Source organism: Anolis carolinensis, chromosome 2 (genome assembly GCF_035594765.1).
Source record: "Anolis carolinensis isolate JA03-04 chromosome 2, rAnoCar3.1.pri, whole genome shotgun sequence".
Lineage (NCBI taxonomy): Eukaryota > Metazoa > Chordata > Lepidosauria > Squamata > Dactyloidae > Anolis > Anolis carolinensis.
In genome coordinates, this window is record NC_085842.1 from 202,392,347 (window position 1) to 202,408,768 (window position 16,422).

General features: G+C 41.3%; 1 protein-coding gene across 1 annotated transcript; it reads left to right on the plus strand.

The window, feature by feature from the left end:
* Positions 1-2,115: 2,115 nt before the first annotated feature.
* On the plus strand, positions 2,116-16,270 carry LOC100554369 (purpurin). The gene is made up of 6 exons (XM_003223319.3): positions 2,116-2,251; positions 6,453-6,573; positions 9,682-9,818; positions 11,066-11,178; positions 12,568-12,780; positions 16,030-16,270. Exons 2-6 carry the CDS (start codon positions 6,454-6,456, stop codon positions 16,038-16,040), a joined length of 594 nt encoding a protein of 197 aa, XP_003223367.1. The 5' UTR covers positions 2,116-2,251; position 6,453; the 3' UTR covers positions 16,041-16,270.
* The last annotated feature ends 152 nt before the right edge of the window (positions 16,271-16,422 follow it).

Here is a 16,422-nt window from a genome sequence, read left to right on the forward strand (position 1 = left end):
TGAGAACCATTGAAATAATATTTATTAGGATACACTGATAAGTTTACATTTCTTCACTTACTCGTTCATATTTACCTACCCTTACTAATAGTTCCAATAAGAGGTGGTGAGTGGGGGAAGATCACCCTCAGGATGCATCTACATTGTAGAATGTATACATTCGGACACTACTTTCTCTGCTGTGGTTTAACGCTATGAAATCCTGGGAGCTGTACTTTGATGAGGCACTAGCTAAAGACCTTGCAAAACTACAGACCATATTATTCCATATCACAGAGCCATGGGAGTTAAAGTGGTGTCAACTGCATTAATTCTACAATGTTGATGAACCCTTATGGTGTGATTAGTGTCCCAGAGACTGGGATTTTCCACCACAACTTGTATATGCTTCAGCCATCTGAGCATCACCCAGCTGTGGGGTCAATTATTATTACTCTGTTTTCCCCAAAATAAGACCTGCCCTGAAAATAAGACCTATCATGATTTTTCAGCATGTCTGAGGATGCTTGAAATATAAGACCTATTTCAAAAATAAGCCCTAGATATAGTTCATTTAAAAAGTCAATTTGGATAAATAAGACTGCCCATAAAGACATGCCCTATTGTATCTTTTGGAGCAAAAATTAATATAAGACCCTGTCTTCTTTTGGGGGAAACAAGGTAGGTGGCTTCTATTTTTCATATACAGTAGAGTCTTGTTTATCCAACCTTCGCTTATCCAACATTCTGGATTATCCAAAGCAGTCTGCCTCCCACCCGGATCCACAGCTGTTTCTCTAAGCAGCAAGGACTGAACTTTTACGGATTTAACTTCTGACAAGTGTTGTTACTGTAAATTCATTTTATGCAATTCTATCTTTTTTGGTAGTCAATTTGTTAGTAACCAATGTTTTTGTAATCAATGTTTTCAATACACTGCAATGTTTTGGTGCTAAATTAGTAAATACAGTAATTACTACATAACATTATTGTGTATCCAACTGCTTTTTCTGTCCAATTGTTATAAAACATGATGATTTGGTGATTAATTTGTAAAATCATAACGTAATTTGACATTTAATAGGTTTTCCCTTAATCCCTCTTTATTATACAACATTTTTGCTTATCCAACGTTATGCCGGCCCGTTTATGTTGGATAAGTGAGATTCTACTGTACTGTAGTTTTATCTTATTGATGCATTTTGTGATAAACTATAGTAATGGTTCATTTGTTTATGTTTAGTGATCTGGCTTGTTTCGATCCGTTCTGCTGTTTTCTTAGGTCCCTTCCCCATAGCTGAATAAAATCCCACATTTTCTTCTTTGAACTGAAATATATGGCAGTGTGGGCTCAGATAACACAGTTCAAAGCAGATATTGTGGGATTTTCTGCCTTGATATACTGGGTTATATGGATGTGTGGAAGGGTGCAAAGTTTCCTCATGATAATTCCTCATTTATAGACTTGAATGATCCTGCCAACCTAGCAGTTCGAAAACATGCAAATGTGAATAGATCAATAGGTACCGCTCCGGTGGGAAGGTAACGGCGCTCCATGCAGTCATGCTGGCCACATGACCTTGGAGGCGTCTACAGACAACACCGGCTCTTTGGCTTAGAAATGGAGATGAGCACCAAACCCCCAGAGTCGGTCATGACTGGACTTAACGTCAGGGGAAAACCTTTACCTTTACCTTTATGATTGAGTGAAGGTGTGTATATAACAGCCAAAGACACATGGTTTTAAATCTTGGTTGTTCAGCGCAATGAGACATAAATAATGGTGTGAAGATAAATTAGTCAATTCCTTGCTTAAAAGGAAGCAAGTCTGGTCTTGGCCAGAAAATCACCTGGAAACATATATAGTATTTTGAGCTTCTCGGAATGGAATTTCCTTTTTTGTATGATTTTAATGTTAAACATCCCAGGGTGCATTTCTAATTCAGTCGGCCACGTGCTCCATGGCAAAGGTGCTTCATGCATCCTTGTTGCGTTGGTTCGAGATGATTTCTTTGATTATGTAAAAGCTGTGTCTGTTTGATAACAGCCAATTGACAATCCGGTGTGAGGATTACTGGTGATGGTTTTTACATAATGGATTATCCAAAGTTAAGCATCTTACCCGGGTCCAGGAGACAAATAGCCAATTAGGGCTGTTCCAGATATCTTATTTAAAGGTGGCTAGTAGAGAGTCATTCACTATCTGACTTCACCAGAGCAAGAAGAACACATCACCAGGAATAAATTCCAGAACATTTCAACAAACCATCAGGTAGGTCTTCTAATAGCAATAGACAATGCAAATCCATGTTGTTTTATTCCTGGTTTATTGAGATGTTTTACATTTCTGTCCATTTAGATGCCTGAATAATTTAGTGAGAGAGGGGGGGGAATACATCTTTTATAGCATTCTTAATCGATTTTTATAAATTAAAAAAAATGAGAATGGATCAGGAGGTGGGAATGCAACGTAAGCGGTGTTTATAGTAATACATTTCTTACAAGACAAGGGGTGCATCTATACTGCAGAATTAATGCAGTTTGACAGCATTTTAACTTTTTGTGTGTGTCAGGAGCGACTTGAGAAACTGCAGGTCGCTTCTGGTGTGAGAGAATTGGCCGTCTGCAAGGATGTTGCCCAGGGGACGCCCGGATGTTTTACCATCCTTGTGGGAGGCATCCCTCATGTCCCCTCATGGGAAGCTGGAGCTGACAAATGGGAGCTTACCCCATGCCCCGGATTTGAACTGGCAACCTTCAGGTCAGCAACCCAACCTTCAAGTCAGCAGTCCTGCTGGCACAAAGGTTTAACCCATTGCACCACTGGGGCTATACCATTTTAACTGACATGGCTTCATGTTATAGAATCCTGGGATTTGTAGTCTGATGAGGTACCAACACTGTATCTTCCTTCAGTCCTAGCCAATATTGCCAATAGTGAGAGGTGGCTTCAATTACAGTCCAGCAAAATGATGGTTGGCCAACAATATCCCCAACATTGCATTAGAACAAAATAGCAGTTCACTGAACTCTTCTTTCCCCCCGAACAGATTGAGATGTGGCCATTGTTATTTTTAGTAGCTACTGTAAAAATATTCATCTCAATAATCTGTAGAATGATTGCAGTTTGATACCCTCTTATCTGTCATGGAATCCTGAGATTTCTAGTTTGGTGAGAAACCAGTTCTCTTTAGCAGAGACGGTTAAAGACCTTGTGAAACCACAACTGCCCTGATTCCATAGCATTGAGTTATTGTACGTTCCATCAATTCAGTGGGTCTTTTCTATCTGTGTTTAAGAACTCCACATAGATCAAATAGATCAAACCTGAAGCATGTCTAGTGTTTGTAGGGATGTGCAAGTCACTGCAGTGTCTTTATTTCCACACTGCTAAGGGTAGCATCTAAAGATTGGTGATTACTTGGTGGGGCCAATGATCAGGTCTGGTCGAGGATATTTTGATGTCTCAGGAAAAGGACAAGCTGGCAACCGCAGTCCATTGCGTATACAGAAGCCAATGAGATTAACTGTCAAATTGGACATTTGCACTCAGCTAATAAATCAGAGTCCTCTTACCTAGTCAAGAGTAGCAGGGTAGCTTAGAAGATGTAGGACAAACTTTATGGCCTACATAGCTCCTACATGGCTTCCTCTAAAGCAATGGTTCCCCAGGTGTTTTGGCCGAAAGCTCCCAGAAATCCCAGCCAGTTTACCAGATGTTATGATTTCTGGGAGTTGAACCACTGCTCTAAAGAGAGGAGAAAATCTGAAGGATTGAAGTGAAATGGCTGGGAAGGTTGCAGCATCTGGTGGAGTAGCTGTCGTTCTCCACCAAATGACTAGATTGGCTTTGCCATTGGTGGCCTTCTAGTCTTTTCAGCCAAGGTCTGAAGAAGCAAAGTCCAAGAAAGCTTCACCTCTTGACCCTACTGATAGCATAAGCTCTCTTTCAGTTGTGCCACCTGAAATCATTGGTAGGATTCCAAGGGATATCACATTTTACGCACAAACCAATGCTCATTTGTTTGGGGTTTGGATTTGGATTATGGAAATCTATTTACCTTAACCTTCTGATTGGCTTAACCCTCTACCCCCACTAATGCTCTGGTTTGATACCATGTGGTGGATCTCCTTTCTGGTGACCTTACAGGGAAAGGAGATTGCCAAGTATGAAACAAACACAGGTTGATATACCTACTTCAGGCAAATTGACTTGTTTCATGATGGACACTACGAGTCTAGAAGAACAAATGGAAATGCATATCCAATCACCAGCCACAAGAAGGTGGAGAAATCAGGCATCTCCTGATGCCAACAGTCAGCAATGCTATCATTCCCTGCAACACTATCAGTCTCATTCTATATAGGACATTCAATATAGGCAGAGGCAATGTGAGAGATGTTTTGATTTGCCTCTTCTAGGTTAAGGTTGAGAGTGCTTTGGTTGAGGGCCAGGCAAATGCTAAAAGTGGCTTTCATGTGTTCAATCTGAATAGTATATTTAAGTATAGCATCATTATCTGATCACTACTTGATAGATGGATATCCATATTCCCAAATCCATGAAAGCACAGTTTGTTTGGAGAACATCCCATGATGGACACTCTACCAACTGCAGTCTAAAATGGCACATCCCAGACAGTAGTCATGATTTCAAAAACAGATTCTAAATCTTACATTTGATTACTACAGTCATAATGTTCTGGATACTGAGCAAGAGAGAGGATTCACATCAGGATTGCTAGCTCACACACTCTTTCATATTTTAAACTCTGAATTCACATCTCTTTTGTGAATACCAGAATAAAAATAAGTTCATCTCTACTCTTGTGAGGCTAAACATCTCCACTTGAACATAAACACATACCTATTTGTAGAAACAGATAATATATATATTTGAAGTAAAAATAACACGGCTGAACAAAAAAAAAATCTATGTCTTGGTTTTTAGGCCTGTTCTTGGGATTATTTGGGACACTGATTCAGACAATTGCACGAGATAGACCACATCAACTCTACTTTCTTAGATATGATTATCATGGTTTTCTCTGGGCGAGCAGATGAAGATTGGTATATAGCATATATGTTTTGTATCTCAAAAACTAGAACTAATAGAAAGGATGTTATCATGACCAGCATCAGCCCAGGTACTGACACGGGGTCTGTATTTTTGGGTAGTGATGTGGGAGTGAAAAGACTGTGAAGCCCTGGACTTCAGACTCAGATGTCCTAAAGTCCTACTTGCAGAAAACAGCCCTCTATTTGAAGAATTCATCCTCTATTTAAATGGCTGTTCAGTCCAAGTCCAGTTTAAAGATTAAAAAGGCCAGGAGACCGGAAAGCCACAGAGGCTGTGGAAATTTCCTATCAAATGTGCTTGGACTGTGAACTGACTAGGCAAACAAGTCAACAAGTACAATGTTCTAGGGCTATTTATGGCAATTACAATGTCTAACTATATCCCTATAAGTCTGAGATAGTACATTCAGAGTGGACACCCTGGCTTTAGACACCATGCACCTTGATTTAGGTCAGTGGTTCCCAACTTTTTTTGACCAGGGATCACTTTGATCAGAGACCACTCTCCAACATTAGTGCCAAAAGGGTTACGAATCAGTTTTTGGTCAACTTTAGATTTGGTTTGGTTATTTGGGGTGCTGGTTCAGAAAATTACACTGGATAGACCATATCAGCTTTAGTTAAATAAATAAATAAATAAATAAATAAACTGCTCTGGGTCCCCCTGGGGGAAAAGAGCGGTATATAAATTAAATAATTAAATAATAAATAAATCATTTCTGATACAGTACATATGTCATCCAGTAGTCGCCATCTGCTTGCCCATATTTAATAATCTAGAGCTGATGTGTTCTATCCAATGCAATTTTCTGAATCAGCACCCCAAATAACCCCAGGAACAGGCCTAAAACCGAAGACACCAAGGCTTCCAGATACCACATGGAATAGCTCCGCTTAGGGGGAGGTAGGAGGAGAAGCAGCAGTCAGGAGTCTTGTTGTTGCACCTTTCGTGGGTAGTCAGCTTCTCCCCTCCCAACATCGTTGTTGCCTCAGCACCATAAGAGTGTTTCACAAGACCAGTCACTCTTGTTGCAACAGTGTAGTAACGGTGAGGCTGCGGACCAAATTTTAGTTCTTGGGGACCACTGGTGTTCCATGGACCACAGGTTGGAAACCACTGATTTAGACAGATGGCAGGGAGAGTACACATCATTGCCCCACCTCAAATAAGAAAATGTCTTGGGGCTTGGGATGCCTGACCTGTAGCATGGCAAGAATCTTGGAAGTTTCTTAGTTAAATGTATTTGCCAAAATTTGAATGACGGTCTGTGGTAACCTTACAAATAGAATAGCAGAAAATGAACATAACATATTTCAAAATTGAGATATTTCGTATTTGCAGCACAATCTGAATGGGATTTTCACTCATGCTGAACTACTTTATCACTTCACAGAATGAAATACACACAGTATACCTTCCTGATGACCCTGATCTCCATTTTTGATTACTCTTCTGCTCAGGCCTCTTGTACAGTAGAATCGTTCGCTGTGAAGGAGGACTTTGATCCCAAGAGGGTAACTATGAATATTTTATATTGTAAAGGACAACGGTGGGCATACTTGGGTGTTCCAGATTGAGAAAAAAGCAGGGTATACATGGAAATAATGAATGTTTTGAAGAAATAAATGCATGCATCAAAGAATACAGTAGTTACAAGACAGCACTGAGACAAGAACTGCATAATAATAATACACTTTATTTATAGTCCAATCTATCTCTCCGAGGGGACTCAGACCAGATTAGAACATACACAGATAGGCAAACATCCAATGCCTTTAATACAGTGGAATAACAATGACATACAAATAACAGAACAAAGATAAAGGCTTCCCCTTTCATCTCCGACTTTCTTGAGGCGGTGCTCAACTCTGGCCATGGGAAGGCGCTCTTGTTTCATTTCAAAGTCGAGGAGCCTGTTGTCCATAGAAACCTCCAGGTCATGTTGCCTGCATGACTGCATGGACACCTTTATTATCTTCCCACCAAAGCTGGATCTACTCACATTTACATGTTTTTGAACTGCTAGGTTGGCAGGAGCTAGGGCTAACAGCGGTAGCTCACCCTGAACCATGGCTTCGAACTGCCAACCTTTAAGTCAGCAGATTCAACAGTTCAACAGTTTAACCCGTTGCGCCATTACAGTGTTTTGCATTCTATCTCTTTACTTCTAAACTTATGCTTCCTTCTGGCAAACAAATGGCAACCCACCCAAATCCATCTATTTGTTCATTGGTTACTTCTGTCTTCTGTTTTCCTTCCAGTGAGCTTAAGTACATGTCTCTCCTCCCTCCCACTTAACTTTATCCCCACTGCCATTCTGCGAGGACAATAAGTGGCCCAAGATCACCCCGCAAGTTTCATGGTTCGTTGCAGCCTTCAATTCAAATCTCCAGACTCCTAGCTCAGCATTATCTAATTCCTACACAACACAGGTTGGATAGGCTAGATCTGTGTTGAATGCATGAGAACGAGAACTGCTCTGACAAGGATGGTGTCTTATCACTGCTGGCAACATATTAAGAAAATGATTGCATAAGCAGATCTAGCAATCATTAAACCATAAAGCCATGCTGCTGACTTTGTAGAGATCATTGGTCCATTGATTTCAGGGAATGCAGAGCTGAAGCACCCACAAAAGATGGACCTTGGTCTCTACCTGAAGACCTCTGGGACTGGCATGTGGGAGCTCGACTCAACTCATCCCATTGAGCTGCTCATATGATCGATACTTATTATCTAGCGCAGTGGTTCCCAACCTTTGGGCCGGGCTGTGGCACGGCTGGTTAGTAGCCAGCAGCAATAAATCACTACTGATCATGAGATCATTGGTTCGAAGCCCAGGTCAGGATTAAGCTCCTGACCGTTAATAGCCTAGCTTGTTGCCCACCTAAGCAGTTGCGGCTGTGAGTAGAGAAATCTAGATACCGCTTAATGCGGGGAGGCTAATTTAACTTAATTTATAACACTATAAAACTCCGGCAAAGAACAATAAGGAAGTAATAAAGTGTTCCCTCACTACTTCGTGGTTTGCTTTTTTCGGATTCGCTGTTTCATGGTTTTTCAATAAACTCTAAAATAATATTATAAATAATAAAAAATACAATTTGCAGCCTAAGGGAGGGAGGAAGAAAATGCCGAAGGGAGAGAAAAGGAGCCCAAGCGGCAACGGGAGGAGGAGAAGGTGATTTATCGACCCACGATTGGTTGATAAAAAGACTTTAAATAGTGTATAACTACTAAAATAATGTATAGATATATAGCGTCCCTATTTCGTGGATTTTCACTTATTGCGGGTTGTCCTGGAACCTAACCCCCGCGACAAGTGAGGGAACACTGTACCATCAAAAAGGACTCGGTATCACAGTGGATGATGAAGCGGCAGTTCCCCCTGTGACCGGAATCAAGCACACCCTCATGAAGCCGGAAGCTGGAAAATGTTAAATTGCCTTTATTGTCTGTATGTATGTTGTATGTCTAATCATGGCATTGAATGTTTGCCATGTATATCTGTATTGTAATCCGCCCTGAGTCCCCTTCGGGGTGAGAAGGGCGGAATATAAATACTGCAAGTAAATAAATAAATTTGGGCCTCCAGGTGTTTTGGACTTCAGTTCCCACAGTTCCTAACAGCTGGTAAGCTGGCTGGGATTTCTGGGAGTTGAAGTCCAAAATACCTGGAGGCCCAAAGGTTGGGAACCACTGATCTAATGTTTACCTGGCATATGTGTTTCAGTAACTGAATCTCATTAGTTCTGGTCCTGTATTCTGGGAGTGATATCATTGCAAATCTCCAAGTGATTGTTGTTATGTGCCTTGAAGTCGTTTCTGACTTATGGTGACTTTAAGGCAGACCTATATTTTTTTTCTCTCAGCACGATTTGTTCAGAACAAGGTTTAATGTGTTGACGAAGGCTTTCATGGCTGGGATCACAGGGTTGTTGTATGTATTCCGGGCTGTATGGCCATGTTCCAGAAAACAGAAGAGTTCCAGGGACAGCTAATGACTCTGAACAAAGGATGCCCCCAGGCAGGAAAAGCCAGGAGATGAAGGTGATTAACTGCAACATTCACACTGGCTTTCATCTTCTCACACCCTGGACTTTCCACAGATATATATTAACCTTCCTTGCTTAGTTTCTCTATACCTCATAACCTCTGATGATGCCTGCCATAGATGTGGGTGAAACGTCAGGAGAGAATACTGGAACATGGCCATACAGCCCGGAATACATACAACAACCCTTAGAACAAGGTTTATTTTTTTTCCTTCCCCTGAGACTGAGGGAATATGACTTGCCCAGTGTAGCAGAGTAGGAATTCAAACTCTGATCTCCAGAGTTGTAGCCAATGCTCAAACCACTGCCACTCTCTCCAAGTGGTGCGCTCTAGGAAATGATTGATTACCTGACGTGTGACTGAACCAATTCTCCGCAATGACATAGTGATTTGTTTGGAAGGGTTCCAGCTCTTCATCTGAACCAGTGCTTAATGGTTTTAAAGCTTGGATTTGCCTGAAATGACACATAAGCAGTCTGCTGGCTTAGCCCTCTTTCAAGTTACTGAAAGATTTACATGTACTGCCTGTCCTTCCCAGTAACCTTTAGGTGTTCTTTACCTTTCAGTATGCTGGTAAATGGTATGCCTTGTCCAAGAAAGACCCAGAAGGCCTGTTTCTACAGGATAACATCTCAGCTGAATACACCATTGAGGAGGATGGCACTATGATTGCATCTTCTAAAGGCAGAGTGAAACTTTTTGGGTAAGACAGAAAACCTGTACAAGTAAACAACCAGTTTTTCATATGCATAACTGGTTATAACTATCATATGACATTGCATTCTTATATGACATTGTATGACTATGCCATTTTAGTTATTGCTGGATTAGAAGATACAAAGCGGGGCAAAATTTTCTACATTCAGAGTGAGAATAGGAAGCTTTGCCTGTACACTTAGCCACTGGAGAACCTCAAGGCATCCTCAGATTAGGGATAGGCAACTGTGGGAAGCCAGGAGGTCATGCTAGCCCACAAGGAGATCTTGGAGAGCTGCATCTCCCTAATTGTACCCTCTGCAAAACAATATATATATTTGCCCTAAAACGCTTCCGAATTGCCTCTAGATGTTTTAGGCTCCTCTGGTCATTGAAAATGAGTCCACAACCCTCCCAAAAGAATATCCCACACCCACAAAAGCACATTTAGGATATTTTTGAGGAGCCCTTGGAGCCAGCAAAATAGCCCTGAAGTCTTCATTTTGCCCACTCCTATTTTGGACAATTATCTCATTCGTCCCTACCTCTTTCAATGTTCATGCTGTGTATTTTTCAACTATTTCAAAATGCGAAGAACTAGTTCTGCTTCATTTGGCAGATCTTCCTGCTCTTTTTAAGGGTATGGGGTGGGGCCTTGACCATTTCCTTTAAAGCCACTCCTTCGTCCCGTTGCCTTATTCTGGTGAAATGGAGCCTCCAGTGGCACAATGGGTTAAAGCTTTGTGCCGGCAGGACTGCTGACTGAAAGGTTGGTGGTTCAAATCCGGGGAGCTGGGTGAGCTCCTGTCTGTCAGCTTCAGCTTCCCATGCAGGGATGTGAGAGAAGCCTCTCAAAGGATGGTAAAGCATCTGGGCGTCCCCTGGGCGTCCTTGCAGAAGGCCAATTCTCTTACACCAGAAATGATTTGCAGTTTCTCAAGTCACTCCTGACACACACACACACACACACACACACACAAAATTATTCAAGGCTCCTATAAGCAAATAAAAGCAGAGCAGTTTTCAGTCTCTTTCCTCTGTTCTGGATCTTCCTCTAGATAAGAACAAAGCAGACTGAAGGTTGGATTGGATCAGGAGAGTGTATTAGTTAACTTGGTAGAAGTTTTTATTTTTATGTTAAGCAAATGATGTTGAAACTGGAACAAGATGTCTGAATCCTACCATCTTACCTAGGACAAAATAGTAGTGTGCTACCTGTATACTGATATTCATCTTATTCTCTTCCTATTTCAGATTCTGGGTTATCTGTGCCGACATGGCAGCTCAATACTCAGTGCCCGACCCTACCACCCCAGCAAAAATGTTCATGAATTACCAAGGCCTGGCAAGCTATTTGTCAAGTGGGGGTGAGCAAAAGTTCCTTTACTGCTTCTGGCTGAGAATGTGGAAAAAATGAATCCGTGTGCATGGTGTGCACTCTTAAAATCAGAACGTCAGAGTTGTGTCTTTCTGGATTAAGGTCCAATAAACCCCCAAACAAAGTGCTTATATGTGGGGAGAGCTCTGTCCAACATTGTCAGAGTGCAGTTTGAGGCAGTGCAGATGGGTGCTTTCTTCACTGCCTGTTGTGTTCTTTATATTAATGTTTAGCCTTTCTATAAAACAGTAAAAGGTGAAAGATTTATACGATCTGAAGAGAAACCAGAATATTAGCCTTTCTATAAAACAGTCAAGGTGTCTTACTCTAAGAATAAAAATGCATCACCACTAACCCTCAAATGAGAATCTATAAAATCATTATCAGAAATCAGAGCATTTTCAAAAATTAAAATTCTAAAGGCAGCAACAACTTGTATATTGAGAATGGATCTCTGCAAAGTCCACTTTTGCAAGCTGTTGCAAATCTTGGACATTGCAACTTTAAAAAGCCCTTTAAAAAGTGGGTAATAGCGTCTAGAATCAGAAAACCCAGATTAAATTGGGGAAGCTCGGAGTGGAGCAAAAAAAAGCAGGTGACTTAAGATGTCAGAAAAGGTGGAAAATTGTTAGTGATGTAAATTGTGGTTTTTGTTTTTGTACTATCTGTGAGATCATCTACACCAGCTGCCAAGAAACTTGACTAGCCTTACTGAAGAGGGGGTTGCTGGAGGGAAATAATGAAATGTCTTGTGACAGCTCTGGAAATGTAGCTTTCATGCTCATAGGGAAGCAAGACTTTTTGGCTTAGCTATATCATCATCATCATCATCATCAATTTACTTTTATCCCACTTTTCTCTCATGAATGGGAGCCAAAGCGGCATAGATAAGCCCACAAGTGCATAATACAAAAACCCTCATCCCACAACCCAACAAATGGGCAATAAATCAACACATTATGGAAAGGCTTGTGTAGGCTCATCTCCCATTCTGCTCATCTCCTGACCTAGGTAGAAAATTTTTCATGTCACACCAGCTCCCAACCATTAAGGAAAGATTAGCTGAGGGATAGAGAGAGGGAGAGATTTGCAGACAGAGAATGAGAGAAAGAATGGCCCAGAAAGCAACAGAGATAACTGCTTGGTTGCCTGTTCTTCCTTACCATGATTTAGTATCCATCCAACTTTCTTTCCCTGCTAGGCTCTCTAAGAAAGAACTATAATTTTTTAAAAACTTATGACATTTATTTACTTCCTTTTACAAACTGATGTTCAGAGAACCTATATTCAGCACTCTTGTGATTTTCCAATGGTCTCATGCAGCAATTTGAAAAATCAGAGCCCTTCACTTGACTTTGGATCTTTTGTATCATTCCAGGTGACAACTACTGGGTGATTGACACAGACTACGACAACTATGCCATTACCTATGCCTGCCGCAGTCTGAAGGAGGATGGATCCTGCGATGATGGCTATTCCCTTGTTTTCTCCCGCAATCCTCGTGGTCTGGCCCCAGCCATTCAGCGCGTTGTGCGCCAGAAGCAGGAGGAAATCTGCATGTCTGGCCAGTTCCAGCCTGTGCTACAGTCAGGTATGTAGAAATGCTTATTTTGCTTCCACCTTTCCCACTCAAATGATGAACAATTGAGGTAATGTTGAGCAAAGACATAATACATCTGTGTTGGAGATGTCTTAGCGATCAAAGTTGGGTGATTTGGCACAAAGTGAGCTGACATACAGAGCCTAACACAAATGCTGTCATATACAAGTGACTCCTTTTGATATGCCATGATCCAGAAGGCAAGGCATACCAATGTTTGACTTGCTTTTTCCCATAAGGAGAGTATCCTCTCCTACCAGTTTCTTGTTCTGGATCACATAGAATCAGATGTTTTGGTCTACAGCTTCTACAGTCTCTGGGAGGGACTGATGGAAGTTGAAGTCTGAGACATCTGAAGGACCAAACCCTGTTTCCTGAATTATACTGCCATCTATTTTTCTTACTTATTTACATAAAGAGAAGCCTGAAGGTAAATCAGATAGGAGGGATTCACGCTGGCTTCAAAAATATACATATGGAAGACTAAGCTTCAGAACTGTGAGACCTTCATGGAAGAACTCTTGATGTTCTAGTTGGTCAACCCATTGGTGTTTGCCAGGTCTTTCCTTTCTCCCTCTTCCCACTTTGCACCAGCCTCCTTGGAAGTTGTGGACCATGGAGAGGGAAATACATGCAGCTCTCAATTGTGTTGGGAGAGTAGTGGGAACTCCATGGATCTCTGGGCTCTAAGATCTGCCTGCCAGAGATAACTTTAGTGCATGGCTACACTGAGAAGGTGCAACAGTGGTGGTAGCATTCAGCCTAATCTTTGTGACCACAGTACAATACCTCGTGTTGATAGGACTGGTACCTGTGGTTTCATTTATTCAGGTGTGACAAAATATATCTTTAAGTCAGTGGTTCTCAATCTGAGGTCCCCAGATGTTTTTGGCCTACAACTCCCAATAATCCCAGTCAGTTTAACAGATGTTAGGATTTCTGGGAGTTGAAGGCCAAAACATCTGGGGATCCATAGGTTGTGAACTACTGCTTTCTAGGTTCTCCAGTGTGACCTTCTGGTGTTCTTGAGACCAAAGGTCACTATTATCCACGGTTTTATGTACCCATGCAAAGTCTTAAAATGTGTCCCCCCATGGATGGATACTATTTCCAAAGCAATGTCAAGGCAGGTCTCAGACTTATCCAGCTTAAGTTACTGATCCTTCAAGCTTTTCCTGGTAGGCTTGTATCTGTGTCTGAACAGCTTTCACCCAAAAGATGAAAATGGTGACTAAAATGAATTTGCAATCATGTATATTACAAAGGCAATGCATGTCAGGGATTTTCACTTATTGATTTAGATGTAAAAATGAGGTTAGCTGCTGCTTTATTGAAAGACACCAACAAGACTTACCCTCAAAATGTAGTTACAAGATTTCTCAAGGGGCGAAATATATGTGATTTAGCACAGATCTGGCAATGCCTGCAGATTTAGTACTTAACACCATTTTACAGCCTATAAAGTAGCTGAATTTAGATATAGGGAATTTCCGCACTTGTCTTCCTGTTGAAGTTGAGGCAATTGTCTAAATATTATGTACACATCTTTGCCAGAGGGATTAATGGCTAAAGCTTCTCAGCTTATGTGGATTGTGGAAACTGAATGCCTCCATTCTGGTGTGAAATGCACTGTAATGCAAAGAACTCCTTCTAGTATAATATATCTGGTTGCCCGTGGCTGTTGGAAACCTGGTGGTGCTAATGATGCAGTACTGCAAATCATGGCCATGGCAACCCCTTTCCCTTTTTCTTTTTTAAAATGATATTTTGAAGCTATTCTGGAAAAGACATAGCTGAAAGAAGAGAAACACAGGGAATTGCTAATCTTTCTGCCCAGTTTCCTCACTTTGTATAGCTCCACCAAGTGGGGATTTTGCACCCACCAAACTTGCTTGCAAGAGCAAACATCTGTATTTGTTATGAAGGAATTGGAGCAAGAGAACAGAGGTTAGGAGGGGTTAAGCATGCTCTCTTTGCTGAGCTAGTTCTTCACTCAATTTATCCATCATCTATAAAATAGCGTTATATTAATATTTTGAATATTTACTATCCGATGCTGGGCACCACAATTGAAAGGAGATGTTGACAGGCTGGAATGTGTGCCGAGAAGGGCGACTAAAATGATCAAGGGTCTGGAGAACAAGCCCTATGAGGAGGGCCATGTATAAATATGTGAGGGGAAGTCATAGGGAGGAGGGAGCAAGCTTGTTTTCTGCTGCCCTGGAGACTCGGATGCGGAACAATGGCTTCAAACTACATGAAAGATAGGAGATTCCACCTGAACATGAGGAAAAACTTCCTCATTGTGAGAGCTGTTCAGCAGTGGAACTCTCTGCCCCGGAATGTGGTGGAGGCTCCTTCTTTGGAGGCTTTTAAGCAGAGGCTGGGTGGACATCTGTCAGGGGTGCTTTGAATGCTATTTTCCTGCTTCTTAGCAGGGGGTTGGACTGGATGGCCCACGAGGTCTCTTCCAACTTTATGATTCTAATATAGAATATTTTGAGCCTCATATTGAGCTGACCAATGAATCTGGTCTGGCAGCTTTGGACGTTGCTTACTAAATGCTATAATGCAGCTAAAAGGGATAAACCTCTTAAAGGTGATTTCTGAGCCTTAAACGTTGATGACTGAAAACAATAAACAACTGTTGAAGTAATGGTTGAAGTTCACATTCTGTTAAGTATGGAAAAGTTAATTTTTTGGACTGCAGCTTCCAGAATGCACCAGTTAGCATGACCAACATAAGAACTCATTTACACAAGGTGAGATCAAAGGACATTCTCATCTAGCACTTGAATAACAAGTAGATATATCCTTGCCTTGGAAGGTCAGGAAGGGATCCAGATGAAGATAGCTATGATCTGTCACTTGCCCTCACCTTTTAGTGATTAAGGGTATGTTGACCCTGAATGTGGAGATGACATTTAGCCTATATAGCGGATAGCTTAGCCTCTCCCTGTCAATGCATCTAAGCCTTTAAATGCTGTCTAAGCTAAAGGTCATCACCTCTTGTCAGAATAAATTCCACGTATCACGTGTGCTTTGCATTAAACTTGTACTTTCTTTTCTTGTTGGAAACTAGCAACTAGTTAATTTCATAGAATGGCCAACTTCCCGCAATAGGAATAAGAACTTCCCTCTGTTGAACCGTTGAAAAATAAAGAATGCAAAAAAGTCTACTTGCCTCCTAATTATGATATTGCAACAATTTATGTGTTCTTGTTTTGTTTGTTTTCGCAGGAGCCTGTTAAATAAAGATGAACTTCTGCAGGCCTGAGTTGGAGCAGAGGCCCAGCTTCTGCATCTTGAAGTTGTCTCTCACATATAGTTTGGATTAGAGCCTTGTCTCAAACATGCCTAAGTGTTGGTTTGTTGCTTCTGTTTTGCTTTTTTGCACTTGGGTATACCACACATACATGTAAACTCGAAGAATGGTACGATGTAAGATTTGTCAATAAATGTTTTTAAGTAATCTTTTAAATGACTTCTTTGATCTGTGCTCACAAGCTTTGGGGTTGGCTACTTCTATGAGACAGGGGAGCTTTATAATCCTACTTTTCATTATCCACTATTACTCCTCCTCTCCAAATACCCAAGAAGTTAAAAGCAAAACCTACACAGCTACGAGCAGGA

Bases quoted from the DNA above. Each gene is read 5' to 3' on its own strand.
- LOC100554369 (XM_003223319.3), top strand. From the start codon at position 6,454: ATGAAATACACACAGTATACCTTCCTGATGACCCTGATCTCCATTTTT. The intron at 9,819-11,065 runs GTAAGACAGAAA...TTCCTATTTCAG, and splicing joins GGCAGAGTGAAACTTTTTGG to ATTCTGGGTTATCTGTGCCG. The intron at 11,179-12,567 runs GTGAGCAAAAGT...GTATCATTCCAG, and splicing joins AAGCTATTTGTCAAGTGGGG to GTGACAACTACTGGGTGATT.